Source organism: Heterodontus francisci, unplaced genomic scaffold (assembly GCF_036365525.1).
Source record: "Heterodontus francisci isolate sHetFra1 unplaced genomic scaffold, sHetFra1.hap1 HAP1_SCAFFOLD_377, whole genome shotgun sequence".
NCBI classification, from domain to species: Eukaryota; Metazoa; Chordata; class Chondrichthyes; order Heterodontiformes; family Heterodontidae; genus Heterodontus; species Heterodontus francisci.
Window position 1 is genome coordinate 359498 of NW_027142041.1, and position 27794 is coordinate 387291.

A 27794-nucleotide genomic window follows, 5' to 3' on the forward strand; every position below is an offset into this window, starting at 1 on the left:
GGAAGAAGGATAAGTTTGTCAAGTTTCGGGAACCTTGGATAACGCGGGATATTGTGAGCCTAGTCAAAAAGAAAAAGGAAGCATTCGTAAGGGCTGGAAGGCTAGGAACAGACGAATCCCTTGAGGAATATAAAGACAGTAGGAAGGAACTTAAGCAAGGAGTCAGGAGGGCTAAAAGGGGTTATGAGAAGTCATTGGCAAACAGGATTAAGGAAAATCCCAAGGCTTTTTATACGTATATAAAGAGCAAGAGGGTAACCAGGGAAAGGGTTGGCCCACTCAAGGACAGAGAAGGGAATCTATGTGTGGAGCCAGAGGAAATGGGCGAGGTACTAAATGATCAGTATTCACCAAGGGGAAGGACTTGTTGGATGATGAGCCTAGGGAAGGGAGTGTAGATAGTCTCAGTCATCTCATTATCAAAAAGGAGGAGGTGTTGGGTGTCTTGCAATGCATTAAGGTAGATAAGTCCCCAGGGCCTGATGGGATCTACCCCAGAATACTGAGGGAGGCAAGGGAAGAAATTGCTGGGGCCTTGACAGAAATCTTTGCATCCTCATTGGCTACGTGAGGTCCCAGAGGACTGGAGAATAGCCAATGTTGTTCCTTTGTTTAAGAAGGGTAGCAAGGATAATCCAGGAAATTATAGGCCGGTGAGCCTTACGTCAGTGGTAAAGAAATTATTAGAGAGGATTCTTCGTGACAGGATTTACTCCCATTTGGAAACAAACAAACTTATTAGCAAGAGGCAGCATGGTTTTGTGGAGGGGAGGTTGTGTCTCACTAATTTGAATGCGTTTTTTGAGGAAGTGATAAAGATGATTGATGAAGGAAGGGCAGTGGATGTTATCTACATGGACTTCAGTAAAGCCTTTGACAAGGTCCCTCATGGCAGACTGGTACAAAAGGTGAAGTCACACGGGATCAGAGGTGAGCTGGCAAGATGGTACAGAACTGGCTCAGTCATAGAAGACAGAGGGTAGCAGTGGAAGGGTGCTTTTCTGAATGGAGGGAAGTGACTCGTGGTGTTCCGCAGGGATCAGTGCTGGGACCTTTGCTCTTTGCAGTATACATAAATGATTTGGAGGAAAATGTAGCTGGTCTGATTAGTAAGTTTGCGGACGACACAAAGGTTGGTGGAGTTGCGGACAGTGATGAGGATTGTCAGAGGATACAGCAGGATATAGATCGGTTGGAGACTTGGGCGGAGAAATGGCAGATGGAGTTTAATCCGGACAAATGTGAGGTAATACATTTTGGAAGGTCTAATGCAGGTGAGAAGTATACAGTAAATGGCAAAACCCTGAGGAGTATTGACAGGCAGAGAGATCTGGGCGTACAGGTCCACGGGTCACTGAAAGTGGCAACGCAGGTGGATTAGGTAGTCAAGAAGGCATACGGCATGCTTGCCTTCATCGGTCGGGGCACAGAGTATAAAAATTGGCAAGTCATTCTGCAGCTGTACAGAACTTTAGTTAGGCCACACTTAGAATATTGTGTGCAATTCTGGTCGCCACACTACCAGAAGGACGTGGAGGCTTTGGAGAGGGTACAGAAGAGGTTTACCAGGATGTTGCCTGGTCTGGAGGGCATTAGCTATGAGGAGAGGTTGGATAAACTCGCATTGTTTTCACTGGAACGACGGAGGTGGAGGGGTGACATGACAGAGGTCTACAAAGCTCTGAGCGGCATGGACAGAGTGGGTAGTCAGAAGCTTTTTCCCAGGGTGGAAGAGTCAGTTACTAGGGGACATAGGTTCAAGGTGAGAGGGGCAAAGTTTAGAGGGGATGTGCGAGGCAAGTTCTTTACACAGAGGGCGGTGAGTGCCTGGAACTTTTTGCCCGGGGAGGTGGTGGAAGCAGGTACCATAGAGACGTTTAAGAGGCATCTTGGTAAATACATGAATAGGATGGGAATAGAGGGATACGGACCCCGGAAGTGCAGAAGGTTTTAGTTTAGGCAGGCATCAAGATCGACGCAGGCTTGGAGGGCCGAATGGCCTGTTCCTGTGCTGTACTGTTCTTTGTTCTTAATGGATGCTCTTCTTACTGCTGCTACATGTGCTATCTGACCTTGCAACCACACCCCCCCCCACCCCCAGGCCAGGTGACCCGCTATAGCACAGAGTATTTATTTCAGATCCTCATCCAAGTAATGTATAGTCTCTAATACTCAAGCCCACACACACAATCAGCCATCATGACTGGTACACGTTCAAACAAAGAGCACTGCCTCCTGTTTCCCAGGGAAAACCTGAGATTAGGCTAAAGACTGAAAAAAGAAATTCACATCACTACACCAGTGATCATCATTCAAGCAGTTTTAACATAATTATGGAAAAGGACAGGAATAGAACAGGAGTTAGAGTTCTCAATTGGGGCAAGGCCAATTTTACTAAACTGAGGAGTGATTTCGCGAAAGTGGACTGGAAGCAGCTACTTGAAGGTAAATCAGAGTCAGGATAGAGAGGCATTCAAAGGGGAGATTCAAGGGGTTCAGGGTAAACATGTTCCCATAAAGAAAAAGAGTGAGGCGGCCAAATCTAGAGCCCCATGGATGTCAAGGAGCCTACAGGGTAAGAAAAGGCAGAAAAGGAAAGCTTCTGTCTGAGACCGAGAACTCAATACTACAGAAAGCCGAGAGGAGTATAGAGAGTGGAGGGGTGAAATGAAAAAGAAAATTAGCAAAGCAAAGACAGGGCATGAAAGAATATTGACAAGCAAAATCAAGATGAACCCAAAGATGTTTTATCAATACTTTAAGAGTAAGTAGATAACTAAGGGAAGAGTAGGGCCCATAAAAGACCAAAAAGGTAACCTATGTGTGGAGTGGAAGATATTGGTATGGTTCTTGATGAATATTATGCGTCTGTCTTCACAAAAGAGGGGGACGATGCAGATATTGTAGTTAAGGAGGAAGAGTGTGATAAACATAGGGAGAGAGGAAGTATTAATGGGAATAGCATACTTGAAAGTAGATAATTCTCCAGGGCCAGATGAAATGTACCCCAGGCTGTTAAAAGAAGCAAGAGAGGAAATAGCAGAGGGTCTGACCATCATTTTCCAGTCCTCACTGGATACAGGTGTGGTGCTGGAGGGTTGGAGAACTGCTAACGTTGTTTCTCTGTTTAAAAAGGGAGTGAAGGATAGACCGAATAATTACAGGCCAGTCAGTCTAACCTCAGTAGTGGGCAAATTATTGGAATCTATTCTGAGAGACAGGATAAACTGTCACTTAGAAAGGCACAGGTTACTCAAGGATAGTCGGCATGGATTTGTTAAGGGAAGATCTTGTTTGAGCAACTTGATCGAATTTTTTGAAGAAGTAACAAGAAAGATAGATGAGGGTAGTGTAGTTGATGTGGTCTGCATGGATTTTAGCAAGGCTTTTGACAAGGCCCCATATGGCAGACTGGTTAAGAAATAAAATCCCATGGGATCCAGGGAAATGCAGCAAGGTGGATACAAAATTGGCTCAGTGGCAGGAAACAAAGGGTAATTGTTGATGGGTGGTCTAGCGACAGGAAGACTGTTTCCAGTGGTGTTCCGCAGAGCTCAGTACTGGGTCCCAGTAGGGGGTGGAAGGTTATTGGGGGTAGGTGGAAATATGGAGTAATCAGTTCAGCCATGAGCTTATTGAATGGTGGAGCAGGCTCGAAGGGCCGAGTGGCCTACTACTGCTCCTAATTAGTATGTACGTATGTTCGTATGTCCCCTGCTTTTTGTGTGTATTAATAATTTGGACGTAAATGTAGGGGCCATGATCAAGAGATTTGCAGATGACACAAAGATTGGCTATGTGGTAGATAGTGAGGAGGATAGCTGTAGGCTGCAGGAAGATATTGATGTTCTGGTCAGATGGACAGAAAAGTGGCAAATGGAATTCAACTTGAAGAAGTGTGAGGTGATGCATTTGGGGAGGTCAAACAAGGCAAAGGAATATACGATTAATGGGAAAATACTGAGAAGTGTAGAGGAAGTGAGGGACCTTGGAGTGAATGTCCACAGATCCCTGAGGTAGCAGGACAGGTCGATACGGTGGTTAAGAAGGCATATGGAATCCTTTCATTTATTAGCCGAGGTATAGAATATAAGAGCAGGAAGGTTATGCTGGAACTGTATAACTCATTGGTTAGGCCACAACTTGAGTACTGTGTGCAGTTCTGGTCACCTCATTACGGAAAGGATGTAATTGCACTGGAGAGGGTACAGAGGAGACTTGTGAGGATGTTGAAAAAATGCAGCTATGAGGAAAGATTGGCTAGGCTGGGGTTGTTCTCCTTGGAACAGAGAAGGCTGAGGGGAGCTCTGAATGAAATGTACAAAAGTTTGAGGGACCTGGATAGAGTGGAGGTGAAGGGTCTATTCACCTTAGCAGAGAGATCAGTGACGAGGGGTCATAAATTTCAAGTGATTGGCAGAAAAAGTAGAGGGGAGAAGAGGAAGAACATTTTCACCCAGAGAGTGGCGGGGTCTGGAACTCACTGCCTGAAAGGGTAGTTGAGGCAGAAACCCTCAACACATTCAAAAGGAGTCTGGATATGCACCTCAAGTGTCATAATCTGCAGAGCTACGGACCAAATGCTGGAAGGTGGGATTAGAATAGTGGATCGTTTTTTGGCCGGCACAGACACGATGGGCCAAGTGGCCTCTTTCTGTGCCTTAAACTTTCTATGCTTCTATGACCACACTGATCCTCTGAAATAACACCAATAAAACACACAAGACTGTCATCTGAGACTCGACTCTGCCCTATGTTAATGCAGATGTAGCCTCGTTTACAACAAATGGGTTGACCTGTGCACTAAAACAGAAAGAGAAGTTCCAACAACAGCAGTGAGCTTTCCTCTGCATGCACCTTACAATAATTGCAGGGCCTCTGGATTTTGGAATATATCCCGATTATTTTTCCTTCCCTCAAATGAAAGCAGCTCCCCAAAAGACTGAAAAAAAATGTTGGGATCAGGAAATGACAATAAGTTCAAATATCCAACCATATGCCACAGCTCAACTCCACCTACCCACCTTCTCTCCATATTACCCAGCCCCTTCTCATCATATTCAACAGTCCCATCTGACCATATTCCCCAGTGCCCTCACCATATATTCAGCCCCCTCTCACACAACCTCCTTTTTCCGATGACATATCAACAAAGTAATCTGTGAAGGCTCAGACCGTCACTCCTCAAAGCCTCGCCATCATTGACAAGACTGGTTAAGAGTGTGATGGAATATTCACCACTGGATGCATGGAGCTGCAGCAACACTTAAGTTCAACATCATCCAAGACAGAACAGTTGCTTGATTGTAGGTCCTGCCAGTCTGCTTGATATCCTCAGCACAGAAGAACTGTGACTGCAGTGTGTACAAAGTGCAGGATGCACTGCAGCAACTTACCAAGGTCACTGCAACAACACCTCCCAGCCTCACAGCCTCTACCAGCAAGCACAAGAGCAGCAATATTGCAGGATCACCATCACCTCATAGTTCTGTTCCAAGCCACATATAATTCTAATTTGGGCATATATTGCAATTCCTTTATTTTTCCTGGATCAATATGCTTGGCATTATTGAAACAGAACTATCAATCACCAAAAGAACTGCATTACTTCAAAAAGACCCATCTTCTCAAAGCAACTCGGGACAAGCAAGAAATGTAGCTTGCACAGTGTGGCTTATAAATAAAATGCTTTCATTGAGCCTATGAACATAAAAACATAAGAAATAGGAGCAGGAGTAGGCCATTCGGCCCCTCAAGCCTGCCCCGCCATTCAATAAGATCTTGGCTGATCTGCCCCAGACCTCAATTCCCCTTTCGTGCCAGCTCCTCATAGCCCTCAACTCCCTGATATTTCAAAAGTCTATCTACCTCCTCTGTAAATACTTTCAGTGATCTAGCCTCCACAACTCTCTGGGATAGAGAATTCCAGACATTGAAGAAATTCCTTTGCATCTCAGTTTTAAATGAGTGTCCCCTTATTCTGTAACTATGTCCCCTAGTTCGAGATTCCCCCACTAGTGGAAACATCTTCTCAACATCTACCCTGTCAAGCCCCCTCAGAATCTTGTACGTTTCAATAAGATCATCCCTCATTCTTCTAAACTCTAATGAATAAAGGCCTAACCTGTTTAGTTGTTCTTGATAAGTCAACCCCTTCATCCCAGGAATCAGTCTAGCAAATCTCTTTTGAACTGCCTCCAATGCCAGTATATCCTTTCTTAAATACAGACACCAAAACTGTACACAGTACTCCAGGTGTGGCCTCACCAACACCCTGTACAGTTGTAACAAGACTTTCCTATTTTTAAACTCCAACCCCCCTAGCAATAAAGGCCAAAATTTGCCTTATTAATTACTTGCTGCACCTGCATGCTAACTTTTTGTGCTTCATGCACAAGAACACCCAGATCCCTCTGTGCTGCACTTTTTTGAAGTCTCTCTCCATTTAAATAATAATCTGCCTTTTGATCCTTCCTATCAAAGTGCATGACCTCACACTTTCCTACATTAAACTCCATCTGCCAAGTCTTTTGCCCACTCACTCAACCTATCTATATCCCCTTGCAGATTCCTTATGTCCTCATCACAACATGCCCTCCCTCCTAATTCTGTATCATCAGCAAATTTGGATATATTACACTCTGCCCCCTCCTCCAAGTTATTAATATAGATAGTAAATAATTGAGGCCCTCGGACTGATCCTTCTGGCACTCCATTAGTTACGTCTTTTCAACCTGAAAAAGACCTATTAATCCCGACTCTGTGTCTTCTGTGAGTTAACCAATCCTCAATCCATGCTAATACATTACCCCCAATACCGTGAGCTCCTATCTTGTGCAATAATCTTTTATGTGGCACCTTATCGAATGCCTTCTGGAAATCCAAATACACAACATCTACCGGTTCCCCCTTATCAACTCTGCTTGTTATATCCTCAAAGAACTCTAGCAAATTTGTCAAACATGAATTCCCTTTCACAAAACCATGTTGACTCTGTTTGATTGTGTTCAGCTTTTCTAAATGTCCTGCTATTTCTTCCTTAATAATGGACTCTAGCATTTTCCCAATAACCAATGTTAGACTGGGAACTCATTATTCAAGGATATTCGACGTTTCAGAAAAATAGGCAAAAAGGAAAAGGAGGTGGGGTAGCTTTGTTAATAAAGAAGGTATCAGTGAGCTGGTGAGTAGTGATATAGGTGCAATAGATTGTGATGTGGAATCAGTTTGGGTGGAAATGAGGAATAGCAAAGGGAAGAAGTCACATCTATAGGCCCCCGAAGAGTTGCCTCACTGTGGGACAAATTATAAATCAGGAAATAACCAGCGCACTGATACCTTCTTTGTTAACAAAGCTACTCCACCTCCTTTTCCTTTTTGCCTATTTTTCCAGAACGTCGAATATCCTTGAATATTGAGTTCCCAGTCTTGGTCATCCTGCAACCATGTCTCTGTAATAGCTAGCAAGTTGTACTCATTAATTTCTATTTGTGCCGTCAACTCATCTATCTCGTTACAAATGCTGCGTGCATTCAGATAAAGAGCCTTAAACTTTGACTTTTGCCATTATTACTTATTCTGGTTTTAATTTCTGCTGCACTCTTCTCATAGAGTCATAGAGTTATACAGCACAGAAACAGGCCCTTCGGCCCATCATATCTGTGCCGGTCATCAAGCACCTAACTATTCTCATCCCATTTTCCAGCACTTGGCCTTCCAGCACTCCTGCTTATATTTTCTGCCCCTTCCTGTCACACTTTGATTACCGTTCGCCTCTTCACTATCCTGCACCTCTGCTCTCTTGTTTCTTTTTGATTTTTTAAACTTCTGTCTACAGCCCTGATTATATGATTCACCAGCACTGAACTCAGATTAACAAAGGCAACAGCAAATATTTAAATAATTATTTGAACAATACATTTCAAACAAACCTGATTGTGACCAGCACACCTATTGCACATATCTATCACCTTGGAAGGTGAGGAGATTGGCTTGATCTGTTCAGTGTTTTCCTATTCCTAATATTTCTTCACTGAGAGTTGAATTAATGCACAGGACCCAAAATGAAGATTTAGTGAAAACTGAATATCAACACACTTACCTGAACCGAATACATAATGATCTTGAAGCACCGCACTGCAAACAGCTTTGGCTCCCACAGTGAGTGGTTATCTAAATGCCTGAGGAACAGATTACAAGGATTTATTTATTTATTTCCACCTTTGTGCCTTACCTCTATTGTTATCAAGCACTGTGAGGTAGTGTATCATGCTTGTTTTCTAATCTCTCCACAGCCTCGCCCCTCCAAATCTAAGTAAACTCCAATTCTGGCCTCTTGCGTCTCACCAATTTTAATTGCTCCTCCATTGGTGGCTGTGCCTTCAGCTACCTGATCCCTAAACTTTGGAATTCTCTCCTTAAACCTCTCAGTCTCTCTACCTCACTTGGCTCCTTTATGATGCTCCTTAAAACTTTTGACCAGACTTTTGGCGTTCTGCCCTAATGTCTCATTAGGTGACTCGATGTCAAATTTGTTTTGTAGTTCATGGATTATGGGAGGGGATTAAATGGGTGGATGGAGTCCATGATGTGAAAAGTGTACATGTGCTGTAAGAGGAGAATAGATGGTAAAGTCAATGATAGGATAGGGTGAACTTGAGCTGTGTGACGGGATTAAATGGGGGGGGGAAGTAGGGTCAGCAATAGGGAGAGTGTACATGGGCTGAGGGAGGGCATTAAATGGGGGGTAGAGTCAGTGCTAGCGGAGAGTGTACATGGGCTGAGGGAGGGGATTAAATGGGTGGTAGAGTCAGTGTTAGGCTTTTCTATTTCCTTCTGGGCTTATATTGTATTGATCAAATACCAGTTCCACATGTGACATCATCAAATTTTAGCTATATACAAATTGCCCAGTCTGATGGATAAAGCACTCTCCATTCAACATTGTTTAAACAAACACATCACGTACATTAAAACTGGCTTGATGGCATTTTTGATGTTTCCGTATGCAGCTCGGCCCAGCAGCTCCCGGAGACAACCTTCTGCCACAGCAGCAGGACTCTCCTTCTCCTTCTCAGTTGCTTGCAGTGGGGATGGAGAACGACTGAAAAGGTATATTAAGGAAAATTAGAATTCATTAACTGGAACACAGGGTAGTTTGAAATAAAAAAGATGGAAATTTAAGCTGAGGGTTGAGGACAATGGGGGGAGGGTAGACTCAGTGCTAGGGTAGAGTGTACATGGACTGAGGGAGGGGATTAAATTGGGGGGGGGGATAGAGTCAGTTGTTTGTCATATATATTAATGACTTGGATGTGAATGTAAGGGGCATGATTATTAAGTTTGCAGATCACACCAAAATTGGTGGTATAGTGGACAGTGAAGAAGGTTGTCTCAGGTTACAACAGGATATAGATCAACTGGGAAAGTGGGCAAGGGAGTGGCAAATGGAATTTAATGCAGACAAGTGTGAAGTGATGCATTTTGGGAAGTTAAACCAGGGCAGGACATATACAGTGAATGGCAGGGCCCTGGGGAGTGTTGTTGAGCAGAAAGACCTTGGGGTGCAAGTACATAGTTCCCTGAAAGTGGCAACACAGGTAGACAGGGTGGTGAAGAAGGCGTATGGCATGCTTGCCTTCATCGGCCGAGGCATTGAGTACAAGAGTTGGGACATCATGTTACAGTTGTTCATAACGTTGGTTAGGCCGCATTTGGAGTACTGTGTGCAGTTCTGGTCGCCGCACTACAGGAAAGATGTGATTAAGCTAGAGAGGGTGCAGAAAAGATTCACAAGGATGTTGCCTGGTTTGTAGGGCTTGAGTTATAAAGGGAGATTGGATAGGCTGGGTCTGTTTTCCCTGGAGCGAAGGAGGCTGAGAGGGGACATAATAGAGGTAGATAAAATTATGAGAGGCATAGATAGGGTAGATAGCCAGAGTCTGTTTCCCATGGTAGGGGTGACTAAAACTAGAGGGCATAGATTTAAGGTGAGAGGGAGGAGGTTTAAAGGGGATCAAAGGGGTAAATTTTTCACACAAAGAATAGTGTGTATCTGCAATGAGCTGCCTGAGGAGGTGGTGGAGGCAGGAACAGTAGCGACATTAAAGAGGCATCTGGACAGGTACTTGAATGAGCAAGGCATAGAGGGATATGGAATTAATGCAGGCAGGTGGGATTAGTATAGATAGGCATTATGGTCGGCATGGACGTGGTGGGCCGAAGGGCCTGTTTCTATGCTGTACGACTGGATGACTGTATGACTCTATGACAAGGAACAATATAGGTCACCGAGCAAAGGAATGATGGATATGAGGATCTTAGTGTGCATTAATATAGTCAGCAGAGTTTGAGATGAGCTGAAGGTTACAGAGCTCTGAACATTGGAGGCTGGCCAGGAGAGAGTTGGAATAGTTGTCTAGAAGCGAAAAGGCATGGATGATGGTTTCAGCAGCAGTTAAACTAAGACTGGGGCAGAGATGTGCAATATTACTGAGGTGCAAGTAGGCGGTCATAGCAATGGAGAGCATATGGGGTTGGAAGCTCAGCTGAGAATAATGTCAAGAAGACAAGGTTAAGGGAACTCTACTTGAATGCACGCAGCATTCGCAACAAGGTAGATGCTTTCACAGAATCACAGAACAATACAGTGCAGAAGAGGCCTTGTGCCTTTAAAGGCACAAATAGAGGTAAATGGGTATGATCTAATTGCCATAATGGAAAAGTGGCTAAGGGGTCACCAAGACTGGGAACTGAATTTTCAAGGACATTTGGCATTTAGGAAGAACAGGCAAAAAGCAAAAGTGTTGCGCTGATAATAATGGGTGGGATCAGTACATTAGTAAGGAGGATCTCAGATCGGAAGAACAAAATGTAGAATCTGTTTGGGTGGAGCTAAAAAACAGCAAGGGCAGCAAACATTGGTAGGAGTTGTTTTCGGCCACCAAACAGTAGTAGTAGTGTGGGGCATGGTATTAATCAGGAGATTAGAGAAGCAAGTAGCATGGGTAATACAATAATCATGGGTGAATTCAATCAGCACATAGACTGGGTAAATCTAATGAGCACTAATGCTGTGGAGAGCGAGTTTTTGGAGTGCATTTGGAATGGTTTTCTAGAGCAGTATGTTAAGGAACTGACTGGAGAACAGGCTATTTTAGAACTAATATTGTATTGAGAAATGGCTAATTAATAATCTTGTTGTAAAAGAACCTTTAGGGATGAGTGACCATAATATGATAGAATTTTGCATGATGTTTGAAAGTGTTCAATCTGAAGCCAGGGTGTTAAATTTGAACAAAGGAAATTATGAACGTATGAGGAGCAAATTGACTGAGGTGGATTGGGAAAATATATTGAAAGGTATGACAGTACAAAGATAATGGATAGTCTTTAAAGAAATATTACAAAGTTTACAGCAACTTCCAAACCCGCGACCTCTACCAACTAGAAGGACAAGGGCAGCAAATGCATGGGAACACCACCACCTGCAAGTTCCCCTCCAAGTCACACACCATCCTGACTTGGAACTATATCGCCATTCCTTCACTGTCAAAATCCTGGAACTCCCTTCCTAACAGCACTGTGGGTATACCTACCCCAAATAGACTGCAGTGTTTCAAGAAGGCAGCTCACCACCACCTTCTCAAGGGCAATTAGGGATGGGCAATAAATGCTGGCCTAGCCAGTGACGCCCACATCCCATGAATGAATAAAAAAAAACTGTACATCCCTTCAAGGCACAAAAAACCCAAAAGTAAATGCAGTCAACCGTGGCTAACAAAGCAAGTTAAGGATTGTATAAGATCAAAAGAAAAGGCCGACAAGGTTGCCAGAAATAGTAGCAAACCTGAGGATTGGGAGGATTTTAGAATACAGCAAAGGAGGACCAAGGAACTGATAAAGAAAGGGAGAACGGAATATGAATGTAAGCTAGCAAAAAACATAAAAACGGACTGTGAAAGCTTCTATAGGTACGTAAAAAGGAAATGTTTGGCTAAGATAAATATGGGTCCATTACAGGCAGATTCAGGAGAATTTATAATGGGGAATAGAGAAATGGCAGAGAAGATAAATGATTACTTTGTGTCTGTCTTCACTGAGGAAGATACAAGAAATCTCCCAGAATTAGAGATCCAAGGGACTAGGAAGAATGAGGAATTATAGGAAATTAGTGTAGTAAGAAGGTTGTATTGCAGAAATTAATGGGGCTGAAGGTTGATAAGTCCACGGGACCTGATATTCTACATCCCAGAGTGTTGAAAGAGGTTGCTATGGAAATAGTAGATGCATTGGTGATCATCTTCAAAATTCTATAGATTCTGGAATGGTTCCTGCAGATCGGAAGGTCACTATTTAAGAAGGAAGGTAGAGAGAAAACAGGGAATGACAGACCTGTTAACCTTACATCAGTAGTAGGGAAATGCTAGAATCTATTCTGAAGGATGTGATAAACGGACGCTTGGATAATAATGAACTGATTGGGCATAGTCAACAAGGATTTATGAATGGGAAATCATGTTTGATGAACCTGTTGGAGTTTTTTGAGGATGTTACTAATAGAATTGATAAAGGGGAGCTGGTGGACATGGTATACTTGGATTTTCAGAAGGCTTTTGAGAAAGTCCCCCACTGGAGGTTGGTTAGCAAAATTAAAGCACGTGAGAAAGGAGGTAATATACTGGCATGGATTAAGAATTGGTTAACAGACAGAAAACAGAGAGTAGGAATAAATGGGTCATTCTCGCGTTGGCAGGCTGTGACAAGTGGGGTACCGCAAGGATCAGTACTTGGGCCCGAGCTGTTCACAATATATATCAATGATTTGGATGTGGGAACCAAATGTAATACTTCCCAGCTCATGGATAACACAAAACTAGGTAGGAATGTGTGTTGTGAGGAAGAAGTAAAGCGGTTTCAAGGGGATTTGGACAGACTTACTGAGTGGGCAAGAACATGGCAGATGGAATATAATGTGGAAAAATGTGAGGTTATCCATTTTGGTAGGAGGAATAGATGTGCAGAGTATTTCTTGAATGGTAAGAGATTAAAAAGTGTAGAAATACACAGGACCTGAGTGTCCTCGTCAACAAGACACTGAAAGCTAACATGCAGGTGCAGCAAGCAATTAGGAAGGCTAATGATATGTTAGCCTTTATCTCAAGAGGACTTCAGTACAGGAGTAGTGAAGTCTTGCTTCAATTGTATAGAACCTTGGTTAGATTGCACCTGGAGTACTGTGTGCAGTTTTGGTCCCCTTATCTTAGGAAGGATATTATTGCCATAGAGGGAGTGCAACAAAGGTTCACCAGACTTGTTCCCGGGATGGCAGGACTGTCCTATGAAGAGAGATTGGGGAAACTGGGCCTGTATTCTCGAGAGTTTCGAAGAATGAGAGGTGATCTCATTGAAACCTACAAAATACTTAAAGGGATAGACAGGGTAGATGTAGCTAAGATGTTTCCCCTGGTTGGGAAGTCTAGAACCAGGGGACACAATTTCAAAATAACGGGAAGCCACTTAGCACCGAGATGAGGCGAAATTTCCTTACTCAGAGGGTTGTGAATCTTTGGAATTCTCTACCCCAGAGGGCTGTGGAAGCTCAATCATTGAGTATGTTTAAAGCAGAGATTGACAGATTTCTAAATACCAATGACATAAAGGGATATAGGGATAGTGTGGCGAAAAGGCATTGAAATGGATGATCAGCCATGATTGTATTGAATGGCAGAGCAGCCTTGATGGGCTGAATAGCCTACTCCTGCTCCAATATTCCTGAGGGCTAAATAAGAGACACTAAGGTTGTAAATAATCTGATTCAGCCTGAGATAGTGGCTAGGGAGGGGAATGCAGTCAGTTGCAAAGTGACAGAATTTTTGGCAGGGTATTCCAAATACAGCACCTAAGAGCCAGAGGTGGCAGGAAGAGTTTTACCAGTCAGCAAACTGTGAATCATGGAATTTTACAGCACAGAGGAGGCCATTCGGTCCACCGTGCCTGTGCTGGCTCTTTGAAACAGCTATCAAATTAGTCCAGTCCCTGCTCTTTCCCCATAGGCCTGCAATTTTCTCTGTTCCAAGTATTTATCGAATTCGCTTTTGAAAGTTACTATTGAATCTGCTTCCACCGCCCTTTCAAGCAGTGCACTCCATATCACAACAACTTGCTGCATAAAAAGATTCTCCCCTCTCATTCTTTTGCCAATTACCTTAAATCTGTGTCCTCTGCATAATGATCCTCCTGGCAGTGGAAACAATTTCTTCTTATTTACTCTATCAAAACCCTTCATAACTTTAAACACCTCTATTAAATTTCACCTTCACCTTCTCTGCTCTAAGCAGAACAACCCCAGCTTCTCCAGTCTCTCCACATAACTGCAGTCCCTCTCCCTGGTGCCATCTGAGTAAATCTCTTCTCCCTAGAATTGTACACAATACTACAGCTGAACCGGCGTTTCATAAAAAGCGAGGAAGGAAGTTGTTGGTTTTCAAAGTAATTTGACAGTTACTAGATGATTGTTGAAGCCGTAAAAGTGGTTAATCGAGACCAGGGATCTCTGGAAGCCAGACAGGGCTCACCACAAAACCAGGGAAGTGACACAGTAGAACAGAACAGCAAACTTGTGCATGTGTCCCTCAGCTTGAGCCTGCCTCTCTTAGCTGCCATCATCCGATTAATATACACAGGGTAATTGGTCTCTACAAGTGTGGCATAATTACCATGAAATATGTTCACATATATAACCATAACGCAGCCCTTGAAAAATCCCTTTAAATAATGGGCATAAAAGTTGATCATGACTGATCTTATTGTCAATCCAAGGGCAGGATTTTCCAAATTCTGGGTGGCAGACTGGGAGACAGTGGTTCAGGAAAGTAGTGGACAACAACATTGGGATGCCTCCCAAATGCATTCCTGTCGCTGGAGAAGTTTCCCACTGGCAGGACCAGATGCACATCGGCTGCCTGCTGAACGGAGGTGGGCAGCCAATTTAAGTAATTAAGGCCACAATTGGGTTGTTTTTCTTGGGCCACCAGCATTTTACTTCATGGAGGCGGCTTCACTGTAGCTGTCCAGAAGCTCCATGTCTCAAAGAAGGGGCCGCGGGCAGGGAAGGCCATCCTCAAGGCCCTAGTGAGCCATCCAGAGGGGCCTGCCCGCTTGGTAACTCTGATTTTTAATTCTTTACTTACCTCTCCTTGGGTGCCTCTGAGGTGCGGCTGCTGAGGCTCTAGAGCTGTGGGCCCTCTAATTGAACAGTGAGCCCGGAAGCGGCTAAATAAGATCATAAGATCATAAGAACTAGGAGCAGGAATAGGCCGTCCGGCCCCTCGAGCCTGCTCCGCCATTCAATAAGATCATGGCTGATCTTTTCGTGGACTCAGATCCACTTACCCGCGCTCCCACCGTAAATAAGAGACTGCCTCTGGTAAAATAGCTGAATCGGTCCTGCTGCAGGCAAGTGCTGGCTCAGGACCCCTATTTCATCCCAACGTCAGGGTCCCGAAGCCTGTGGTAAAATCCTGCCTCAGGTCTTTGGGAATTAAAGCGTGTTTATTCAGTGAGCAGCTGAGCCATACAGACCAGGAAAGTCCCAGCTTTGGTCATAGGGAAGGGAGAATAGAAAGACAAAGATAGAGAGAAGTAGAGACAACAGAAGGAAGAAATACAATTGCTTACCTCTCAGCTTCTTCTGTTTGTTGCAAGTTGAAGAGGAGGGATGGGACAATCTTATCCATGTGCTGGGGTTCCCAGATGTTGGCCTGGAGCTCATCATTGACTGTCTTCCTTACCACACCCTGCAAACCCTTTATACCAGCCATACGAATCCTGATGGGAAGAATACAGCAAAAGGTACCAGAGATTCCAACTTCTGCAAGGGCTTCCTTAAAGTCCGGTTGGGAAAGAGGAAGGAAGCAAGCCTTCCACCTTCCTTCCATATCAAAGGGTTGGTCTGAAGGAGGGAGCTCCCAAGCAATTGGGAATCCCAGGAATTATGCTCAGTACACCCTTATAAGGTTTCAATTGAACTCTTGCCATTCGAAAACTCACATGCATTCTACTTAGGCGATTAGAAAAGCCCCAGCTGATGCCTGGCCTGAAGCAATCGAAACTAGAGGAAATGGATGACCTTCGCCTTTGGTCCTCAGGTGGGCTCCCGGTCACCCGAGTGGAGTGGCTGCGGGAGGATCAGGGAAGGTGCTACCAATGGACCCTTACAGGCGCAAGCAGCTTGCTCCACCCTGGTAAGTGACCCTATGCCTACAATTTGGGATAGGGTCGGCATCCTTCACTGTGGGTACGCAGGTTCCAGTCCATCACACTCCCACCAATGGGGTGGAGCCAATGGAATTTCAGAAATAATCTAACAATAAAATAGTCATCCAATGCAAGCCAAGACCATTCTCTTCAGTAATCATTAGTTACTTTTTAGAAATCCATCTCAGTAGCAGAGGTTCTCCCTGTACATGAAATTCTGTTGGATGTCTACTCACTTAGTTCTGTCTGTAGCATCATCATGTCCTGAGTGGCACATTTCGCTAAACCGGGAAACGAAGAAGTCATAGCTTCGGTGATATGATGGGGTATCCTCTTCGATGTTTGCAAACTTTATGAACTGTAGGAAAGAAAAATTCTTATTTACTAAAATAGATTCTGGTTCACACTAATCAAAACAGCGCTGCTGTCCTTGTTCCTCTCAATAAGCTTCCTTATTGCACCACTCCCCCCAGTATCTCATAGTGCGTGATATGGACTTGGAAAAGGTTTCAAAGTGAGTTACAAGAAAGATCCCCAGCTTAAAGAACCTTAGTTACTCAGATAGGTTCAAAGAGCTGGCTCTATTTACTTAAGAGCAGCATAGTTTTGGAGGAGACCTGACAGAAGTATATAAAATAATGAAAGGATTGGAATGAGCACTGAGTGATAGATTATTTCAGTTTGACTGATTGGGGAGGACCAGGTGAGTTTGCAGTTAAGCTATGCAAAAGTAAGAATAGGCTGGATGTTGGGTAGTTTGTCTTTTCAAAGAGCCAGAACAGCACTACAGCTTCTTTCTCTGCTGTATGATTCTATGATTATTCTTCATTTTTAAAAATTCGTTCATGGAATGTGGGCGTCACTGGCTAGGCCAGCATTTATTTCCCATCCCTAATTGCCCTTGAGGAGATGGTGGTGAGCTGCCTTCTTAAACCGCTGCAGTCCATGTGGGGTAGGTACACCGACAGTGCTGTTAGGAAGGGATTTCCAGGATTTTGACCCAGTGACAGTGAAGGAACGGCGATAGAGTTCTAAATCAGGATGGTGTGTGGCTTGGAGGGAAACTTCCGGATGGTGGTGTTCCCATGCATCTGCTGCCCTTGTCCTTCGAGGTGGTAGAGGTCGCGGGTTTGGAAGGTGTTGTCGAAGGAGACTTGGTGCATTGCTGCAGTGCATCTTGTAAATGATACACATTGCTGCCACTGTGCGTCGGTGGTGGAGGGAATGAATGTTTGTAGATGGGGTGCCAATCAAGCGGGCTGCTTTGTACTGGATGGTGTTGAGCTTCTTGAGTGTTGTTGGAGCTGCACCCACCCAGGCAAGTGGCGAGTATTCCATCACACTCCTGACTCGTGCCTTGTAGATGGTGGACAGGCTTTGGGGAGTCAGGAGGTGAGTTATTTGCCGCAGGATTCCTAGCCTCTGACCTTCTCTTGTAGTCACGGTATTTATATGGCTAATCCAGGTCAGTGTCTAGTCAAAGGTACCCCCTAGGATGTTGATAGTGGGAGATTCAGCGATGGTAATGCCATTGAATGTCAAGGGGAGATGGGGAGATTCTCTCTTGTTGGAGATGGCCATTGCCTGGCACTTGTGTAGCGCGAATGTTACTTGCCACTTATCAGCCCAAGCCTCGATATTGTCCAGGTCTTGCTGCATTTCTACACGGACTGCTTCAGTATCTGAGCAGTCACGAATGGTGCTGAACATTATGCAATCATCAGTGAATGTCCCACTTCTGACCTTATGATTGAAGGAAGGTCATTGATGAAGCAGCTGAAGATGGTTGGGCTTAGGACACTACCCTGAGGAACTCCTGCAGTGATGTCCTGGAGCTCAGATGATTGACCTCCAACAATCACAACCATCTTCCTTTGCGCTAGGTATGACTCCAACCAGCGGAGAGTTTCCCTGATTCCCATTGACTTCAGTTTTGCTAAGGCTCCTTGATGCCATTCTCAGTCAAATGCTGCCTTGATGTCAAGAGCAGTCACTCTCACCTCACCTCTTGAGTTCAGCTCTTTTGACCATGTTTGAACCAAGGCTGTAATGAGGTCAGGAGCTGAGGGCCTGGCGGAACTCAAACTGAGCGTCACTGAGCAGGTTATTGCTAAGCAAGTGCCACTTGATAGCACTGTGGATGATACCTTCCATCATCTTACTGATGATTGAGAGTAGACTGATGGGGCAGTACTTGGCCGGGTTGGGCTTGTCCTGCTTTTTGTGTTGCAGGACATACCTGGGCAATTTTCCATATTGCCGGGTAGATGCCAGTGTTGTAACTACTGGAACAGCTTGGCTAGGGGCGCGGCAAGTTCTGGAGCACAGATCTTCAGTAATATAGCCGGAATGTTGTCAGGGCCATTGGCCTTTGAAGTATCCAGTGCCTCAGTCGTTTCTTGATATCAGTGGAGTGAATCGAATTGGCTGAAGACTGGCATCTGTGATGCTGGGGACTTCAGGAGGAGGCCGAGATGGATCATCCACTCGGCACTTCTGGCTGAAGATGGATGCAAATGCATTAGCCTTGTCTTTTGCACTGATGTGCTGGACTCCCCCATCATTGAGGATGGGGATATTTGTGGAGCCACCTCCTCCAGTTAGTTGTTTCATTGTCCACCACAATTCACAACTGGATGTAGCAGGACTGCAGAGCTTAGATCTGATCCGTTGGCTGTTGGATCGCTTAGCTCTGTCTATCACATTCTGCTTACGCAGTTTGGCACACAAGAAGTCCTGTGTTGTAGCTTCACCAGGTTGACATCTCATTTTGAGGTATGCCTGGTGCTGTTCCTGGCATGCCCTCCTGCACTCTTCATTGAACCAGGATTGGTCTCCTGGCTTGATGGTAATGGTAGAGTGGCGGATATGCCGGGCCATGAGGTTACAGATTGTGGTTGAGTACAATTCTGCTGCTGCTGATGGCCCACAGCACCTCATGGATGCCCAGTTTTGAGTTGCTAGATCTGTTTGAAATCTATCCCATTTAGCATAGTGGTAGTGCCACACAACACGATGGAGGGTATCCTCAATGTGAAGATGGGACTTTGTCTCCACAAGGACTGTGTGATGGTCACTCCTACCAATACTGTCATGGACAGATGCATCTGCACCAGGCAGACTGGTGAAGACAAGGTCAAGTATGTTTTTCCCTCTTGTTGATTCTCTCACCACCTGACGCAGATCCAGTCTAGCAGCTATATCCTTTAGAACTTGGCCAGTTCAGTCAGTAGTGGTGCTACTGAGCCACTCTTGGTGATGAACATTGAAGTCCCCCACCCAGAGTACATTGTGTGCCTTTGCCACCTTAAGTGCTTCCTCCAAGTGGTGTTCAACATGGAGGAGTACTGATTCATCAGCTGAGGGAGGGCAATAAGTGGTAATCAGCAGGAGGTTTCCTTGCCCATGGTTGACTTGATGCCATTAGACCTCATGGGGTCTGTAGTTGGTATTGAGAACTCCCAGGGCAACTCCCTCCCGACTGTATACCTCTGTGCCGCCACCTCTGCTGGGTCTGTCCTGCCGGTGGGACAGGACTTAACCGGGGATAGTGATGGCGGTGTCTGTGACATTGTCTGTAAGGTATGATTCGGTGAGTATGACTATGTCAAGTTGTTGCTTGACAAGTCTGTGGGACAGCTCTCCCAACTTTGGCACAAGCCCCCAGATGTTAGTAAGGAGGACGTTGCAGGGTCAACAGGGCTGGGTTTGCTATTGTCATTTACGAACATATGAATTAGGAGTAGGAGTAGGCGACTCGGCCTCTCGAGCCTGCTCCTCCATTCAATAAGTTCATGGTTTAACTGATTACTCCATATACCCATCCTACCCCCAATAACCTTTCACCTCCTTGCTTATCAAGAATCTATCCACCTCTGCCTTAAAAATATTCAAAGACTCTGCTTCCACTGCCTTTTGAGGAAGAGAGTTCCAATGTCTCATGACCCTCTGAGAGAGAAATTTTCCTCATCTCTGCCTTAAATGGGCAACCCCTTATTTTTAAACAGTGACCACTAGTTCTAGATTCTTCCACAAGGGGAAACATCCTTTCCACATCCACCCTGTCAAGGCCCCTCAGGATCTTATATGTTTCAATCAAGTCACCTCTTGCTATTCTAGATTCCAGTGGATAGAAGCCTAGCCTGTCCAATTTTTCCTCATAAGATAGCCTACCCATTCCAGATTTCTGGCGCTGAGGTCAATGGCAGGTGGTCTGTCTGGTTTCATTCCTTATTGACTTCGTAGCAGTTTGATATAACTGAGTGGCTTGCTGGGCCATTTCAGAGGGCATTTAAGAGTCAACCACATTGCTGTGGGTCTGGAGTCATATGTAGGCCAGACCAGGTAAGGACAGCAGACTTCCTTCCCTAAAGGACATTAGTGAATCAATGACAATGATTTCATGGCCATCATTAGACTAACTTTTTTCATTCCAGATTTATTAACTGAATTCAAATTCCACCTTCTGCCATGGTGGGATTCGAACCCATGTCCCCAGAGCAATACCTCAGGTCTCTGGGTTACTAGCCCAGTGACAATACCACTACACCACCGCCTCCCCCCTTCGCTCTTTCCTTATGTCCTCCTATTATTTTTCAATTTCTGCCTGTCTCCACTCTATTGCTCCTCAAATCCATTGTTTCTTTACCATTCCAACAATGCCTCCCCCCACTCCTTGGAGTCATCTCCCTCTTGTCAGAATCACAGTAATTACAGCAAAGAAGGTGGCCATTCATCCATTGTACTAGCTCTTCATCGAAGCATCTACTCTAATCCCATTTCCCTATCCTTTACCCTGTATTCTTTCATAGTCTTCCTTTTTAAATACTTATTTAAATCCCTTTGAAAGAGTCTTCTTCTTCTTAGGCAGTCCCTCGGGAATGAGAATGACTTTCTTCCACTCCAGGGTGTGGGTCCTTAGGTGATTGATTAGTCCAATTCTGGATCTGCACACTCTGCCACAGGTGGGGCAGGTGGTGTTTGGTGAGGCAAGTGAATGGGATGCTCGAATTTAAAGACTATCATTGTCTCAATATACCTTGTGGTACAGAATTCCATGTTCTAATATCCTTCTATGTGAAAATGTTGCTTCTAATTTCTCCCTTTGTTGTTCATCTGATAACCCTCATTCTCTACCTTCTTGCTACTGAGTCACCAACCAGTGGGAACAGTCTTTCACTATTTACACACCATAGGTCTTTCATAATATGCTTCAGAGAAAATGTGTTAAGTATCCTTCATAACCATTGTTCTTTCCACATGATTGCACAGCGCATCTCTCATAAAACCTTCAGGCAACTTGTCTATAACTGCCTTCAGGTTCATAGTTCTGACTTACTGTCTCATTTAAGTAAAAACATTGTGTGGGCCTCTCTTCAGTACATGGAACAATCCCCAAACTACTAAGTGAGCCCATTGCTGGACGAATACAGCACTCAGTTCCTTCCTATGGTGAATGCCATCAGGGCAAGCAGACTGATTGAGCTGAAGAGTCCTAAGCTGAGTAAGCATTAATTCTGCATCAACATTAACAATTCAATTTTAGTATCACATCTATTTCTCAATTAGAGCCTCACTAGTTACAGCCTTTGTCTTCTAGTGCACATTTTCTGGGACAGATCACTGGTCATTTTGAAGATTTTCGAGACCCATTAGGGCGGCACAGTGGCGCAGTGGTTAGCACCGCAGCCTCACAGCTCCAGGGACCCGGGTTCGATTCTGGGTACTGCCTGTGCGGAGTTTGCAAGTTCTCCCTGTGTCTGCGTGGGTTTCCTCCGGGTGCTCCGGTTTCCTCCCACATGCCAAAGACTTGCAGGTTGATAGGTTAATTGGCCATTATAAATTGCCCCTAGTATAGGTAGGTGGTAGGGAAATATATAGGGACAGGTGGGGATGTGGTAGGAATATGGGATTAGTGTAGGATTAGTATAAATGGGTGGTTGATGGTCGGCACAGACTCGGTGGGCCGAAGGGCCTGTTTCAGTGCTGTATCTCTAAACTAAACTAAAACTAAACATCCATACCTGTTATTGTTGGTACACTGTCCAGCTCCCCTCTGTCATGAGTGGAAGTCTGACCTCAGATATAAGCAGCTCTCCCTTTATCTCTGAGCAAAGACAGATAAAAGTGATGATATAATAACTCAGCTGCATCTTTGCCCAGGGGAATAATCGTTGGGGAAGCTAAAGGATGCCATGTGGTTACTAGGATTTGCAACAGTTCTTGTTAACTGGAACACTTCTTCCTCTGTAGCACTGCTCCACTCGCTTCAGTTTCAAGGCTGTGGGTGTGAGAGGCAGACTTACCGAATTTGTTCCCAGGATTTGCAATGCTGCTTTGTCAGACTCGAGAAGCTTGGCCACCATCTTGAGAAAGCTCTCCACGAATAAGTTGATGCTCTGGCAGTGACAGGCCATCAGGAGCTGGTCTAAAGCCTCCATTGCTATACACACATAACTGACAAGCAATCAAGCACAAAGCACCATTAGGAAAGAGGTGTGAGACACCACATAAACTTCCATGAATAACTGACAACTATTATTGTATCTATATCCTGTCCACCACCTTCAGCCTGAGAACATTCACAGTTAACATACTGTCTGCACTCTGATGAGGAAGCCCTGCCGGAGCACAATTTCCAGACAAGATGTACAAATTTTGATGGATTTTTTTCAAAACCTGCAATATCCTTCCTCCAGTTTTTGGTATGTATGATCTGCTGTCATGGGGCAATGCTGGCATGATCAGAACTAATAGTCATTCCTAATGCCTCTGGATTAGGGAAGAGAATCCAGGGAGGGTTGTCACTCTTGACCATGTTCTAGTGACTCCTGTTGGAAAGGTCACAGTAAGGATAAGGTGAGCTCCACAGTCATGTTTGCTGCCAACACTCGCTATCCAGGTGTGTGACGCTACATTGTGCAGCCAGCGTCAGGAATCACTGCCTCAAACGGTGGAGAGGGCAAACATGGGCGGAAAACTAGAAACAGTAGAGTAAATTTGAAATTAATTGGATGAAAATCAGGAGAGTAGTGTAACAACCAAGCAATCTACTCAACTTGATTACCACCCTGCCACTAAACTCCAGTGTATTATTGTTTCAATGTTGGTGCTATGTAATGTCTTGGTCTCTGTAAATAATGCTCGACTCCACACAGGTCCCAGACAGCACAGATTAGTGTTTAATGAACAGCACTACACAGGTGCCCACCCCAGTACATGTAAAGCTGTGAATTGCAGGCCCTGCTTTTCCCATACCCGTAACGGTGCCTGGCCACATCTCTGCTTAGTCTCTCTGCAAGATATGCACCAATCCGGTCAAGCTTCTCCGGAGCAGACAACGCATAGAATGTCAACTTCTCCATGTTGGCTTTCACCAACCCATCCTGTAAACAATGAATACAGTGAATCAGCATTGAACTCAGTTCCTTACCATAGACACACAGTAAATCACTGCCAGACCCCCAATGCAGGAACCCAGAGAACTGCTGAAGCTGGGGCACAATGAGGGAAGAGGACTAACTTATGTGGGATGAGAGGGGATCTAGCCAGAGTAAAATGGAACCAAAGGCTGACAGGAAAAACTGGACTGGAACAATGGGTTATCTTTAAAGAGATGTTTCAGGTACAGGCTAGGTACATTCCAACAACAGCAAAAGATAAGGGAATCAAAGCCAGGGCTCCTTGTATGACCAGGGAGATAGAGAATATGATGAAACAAAAAAAGGTGTAAGATACATGTCAGGTGAATTCTTCAAGTGAGAACCAGGCCAAATACAATAAGTTGAGAGGGGAAGTGGAGAGGAAAATATGACTGGAAAAGAGAAAATATGAGAATAGAATGACAGTTAACATAAAAGGGAACCCAAAAATATTCTACCAGCATATAAATAGTAAGCGGGCAGTAAGAGTTGGGGTGGCACCAATTAGGGACAAAGAGGGTGATATATGCTAAGAGGTGCAAGGTAAGGCTAGAATACTTAATGAGTACTTTGTATCGGTGTTTACTACGGAAGTGGATAGTGACAAAATATCAGTAGAAGAGGAAATGGCTGAGGTAATGGATGGGGTGAAAATTGATAGGCAGGATGTACTGGAAAGGCTGACTACACTTAGAGTGGATAAATCGCCTGTCTTGCATCCCAGGGTGCTAATAGAATTGGGGATGGAGATAGCAGAAGAGCTTGCCATAATCTTTCAATCTTCCCCAGATATAGGGGAGGTGCCAGAGGATTAGAGAGTGGCAAATGTGACACTGTTATTCAAGATAGGGTGTAAGCACATTCCAAGTAATTACCGGCCAGTTAGGTTAACATCAGTGGTGGGTACGGTTTTAGAAACAATAATCAGGGAAAAATATCAACAGTCACTTGGAGAGGTTTGAGTTAATTAAGGAGAACCAGCATGGATTTGTAAAAGGGAGCTCATGCTTGAATAATCAAATTTAAATTTTTGATGAAGTAACAGAGAAGGTTGATGAAGGAAAAGCAATGGATGTTTGTTATGAACACTGGATTTTGTAGCACGATTATATTTTAAAATTGACTTTTAATGTAGTGCAAGATGGAGAGTTAGAGAAGACATGTGACTTCACATCATCTCTGCTTAAGGACAAGACAGGGATCATGGTTACCAGGACAACAAAGAACCCAGATCAAAGAAAAGCAAAAAGCAAGGTTGTAACACCTGAAGATCAATAGATTTCACCCTCCCGGACTTTCAGATCGTAAACAAGGAGCCAGTGGCTCTGAAAATGTATATACCAGTTACAATTGCTAAAACCTGGAACCAAGGGAAAGCCTGGGTGGCTCTGCTGTGGCCAGACTTCTGGGTTCTGCATATTGAAAAAGCAAATAACTCTTGACTTTTGATTTTTTGGATAAATTGCACAGGCTTGGGGAAGTCTGCAGGCTGTAAGGAAGACTGGGAAAACAAAGACCAGCGGTGGCAGCCTCAGGACAGAGAAAGGGAACACCTGCTCTCTGAACACTGACACAGCGACAGGCTGTGAAGACTTCAACCCAATTTGAAAGTTGTGGTTTGTGGATAAGAAAAGACCAACAGGATCACCATAGATCGCCTTATTCATGGATGTCCAGGTTGAAAGTGCAAGGAAGAAGTGAGTGGAGAGGAAATTGACTTTGAGGGAGACTGGGAGATTCAACCCATTGGAAACAGGAGGAGTTTGAGTCTTTTAGCTTTTTTTATTATTCATTCTTGGGATGTGGGCATCGCTGGCTAAGCCAGCTTTTATTGCCCATCCCTAATTGCCTTGATTTCCTGAATAGTTTGCAGTCAATCAAAAGACTCAAAAAGAAAATTTATGAATGTACTGATAGTTAGTCAGATGATTCATCACACCTGTGACTACTAGTTTCACAAGTAAATTGCATTCCACTCCATCACACATGCCAATCAGCTGAAAGACACGCAACTTTATTAAACTGTATATTTAAACTAGCACCTACTTGAACAATGCACCTGTGTTAGATGTTAAAAATTAATCACTCTCCAAGAGACAAAACAGGATGTACTGTTGAATAAAAAAAATTAATACAAGCAGATGCTTTAAAAGGGAAGAATAATAGGCAAAAATATATACCAATAGATAGGAAAGTACAAGACTAGAAATGTCCATTGTGCTCCTGGTCCCAGAATAAATATCTCACACACATGTACATTCACTAGATATTAGACACAATTTACAGACTGGTACATAGCTCAGCTGTGAAATGGCTATTCTGATTTTGAGAAGTTAGTATCCTGACAGAACTGTCATTCTACTGAGTCTATGATTTTAATAAAATAAAATAATAATAGCTGCAAGGATATCAATGAGGATTTTGTAATGTATAAATGTGGTGTGGGGTTTTCAAGTGTTTTTTAATAAGTAAAGGAAAAATACCTTCCTATGTAATTTGGAGTATTAGCTTCTTACAAGGTATTGTTTAGATAATAGTGATTTATTTTAGCTAAGTTGCGATAATAAAAGTCTTAAAACGTGAAATCTTGTCAGGTGTCCTAATGCTTGAATTGCAAAAGGTTAATGTGCAGATTCAGCATGTAATTAGGAAAGCTAATAGAATGTTATCGTTTATTGCGAGGGGATTTGAATACAAAAGTAGGGAGGTTATGCTTCAGTTATACAGAGCGTTGGTGAGACCACATCTGGAGTACTGTGTACAGTATTGGTCTCCTTATTTAAGGAGAGATGTAAACGCGTTGGAAGCAGTTCAGAGAAGGTTTACTAGATTAATACCTGCAATGGGCGGGTTGTCTTATGAGGAATGGTTGGACAGGCTAGGCTTGTATCTGCTGGAGTTTAGAAGAGTAAGAGGCGATTTGATTGAAACATATACGATCCTGCTGGGTCTTGACAGGATGGATGTGGAAAGGATGTCTCCTTTTGTGGGAGAATCTAGAACTAGCAGTCACTATTTAAAAATAAGGGGTCACCCATTTAAGACAGAGATGAGGAGAATTTTTTTATTTCAGAGGGTTGTGAGTCTTTGCAACTCTCTTTGTCACAAGGCAGTGGAAGAAGGATCTTTAAATATTTTTAAGGCAGAGGTAGAGAGATTCTCGATAAGCAAGGAGGTGAAAGGTTATCAGAGGTAGGCAGGCATGTGGATTTGAAGTTACAATCAGATCAGCCATGATCTCGTTGAATGGTGGAACAGGCTCGAAGGGCCGAGTGGCCTACTCTTGCTCTAATTCATATGTTTGTATGTCGGTAATTCCTTAAATTGGTCTAGGGTGTTCACATCTTGTGTTTAAAGTTAATGGTCTCACTGAGGTCATAGCCATGTTGTCTACATGGATATTAAGAAAGCTTTTGACAAAGTACCACATAAAAGATTGGTTTAACAAAATTGAGGCTCAGTGGGAGGGTTGTGAGAGTTTGGATGAAAAATTGGCTTAAGGACAGACCTTCCCTTTTCTACTTTCCCTCTCCCCCTTTCACTTGCTCAAAACCTACTACATTGCTAACTTTTGCCAGTTCTGATGAAAGGTCATGACCTGAAATGTTAACTTTGGTTTTCTCTCCACAGATGCTGCCTAACCTGCTGAGTATTTCCAGCATTTTCTGTTATTGAGAATGAAAAATGTTTTACAGACTGGAGGATGGTAGACTGGTGTTCCCCATTTCTCGGTGTTAGGACCACTGCTTTTTTGATATATACAAATGAGTATTACTGAAAATAGAGGCATTTTGTCAAAGCTTTTCTTCTTGCACTCATCAGGACAATCTGAAAGAATACCAATGTGAGGGAAACAACAAATTTATACTGTATGAGAAGAGAGTGCTGATTGGTTGGCAAATGGACTCTGATTGGTAGAGGCATTGCCATGGAGAATGCACCAGTTTATGGTGAGTGATAGTTAACTGCCAAGCTTTGTTTGAAATTTAAACAAGGCAGCTTGGCTCTGATTGGTCAAGGCATTGCCCTGAGGAATGAACCAGCAAATGGCTGTGACTTATTATGTTTACCTGAAACAGGTGCAATGTGTGTACATGTTCTTTTTGTCTGCAAAAA

The 27794-nt window shown here is 43.9% G+C and overlaps 1 protein-coding gene across 1 annotated transcript in view; it reads right to left on the minus strand.

Annotated features, from left to right (window-relative positions):
* LOC137366359 (protein EFR3 homolog B-like) overlaps nucleotides 1-27794 on the minus strand; it is a 263372-nt gene that overhangs the window by 188244 nt on the left and 47334 nt on the right. The window contains exons 3-8 of the mRNA XM_068028261.1: nucleotides 23515-23642; nucleotides 22563-22713; nucleotides 16494-16615; nucleotides 15679-15828; nucleotides 8969-9103; nucleotides 8102-8180 (exon numbers count right to left, since the gene is read on the minus strand). Coding sequence (XP_067884362.1) covers nucleotides 8102-8180; nucleotides 8969-9103; nucleotides 15679-15828; nucleotides 16494-16615; nucleotides 22563-22713; nucleotides 23515-23642 — 765 coding nt within the window. The remainder of the gene's footprint in view (nucleotides 1-8101; nucleotides 8181-8968; nucleotides 9104-15678; nucleotides 15829-16493; nucleotides 16616-22562; nucleotides 22714-23514; nucleotides 23643-27794) is intronic.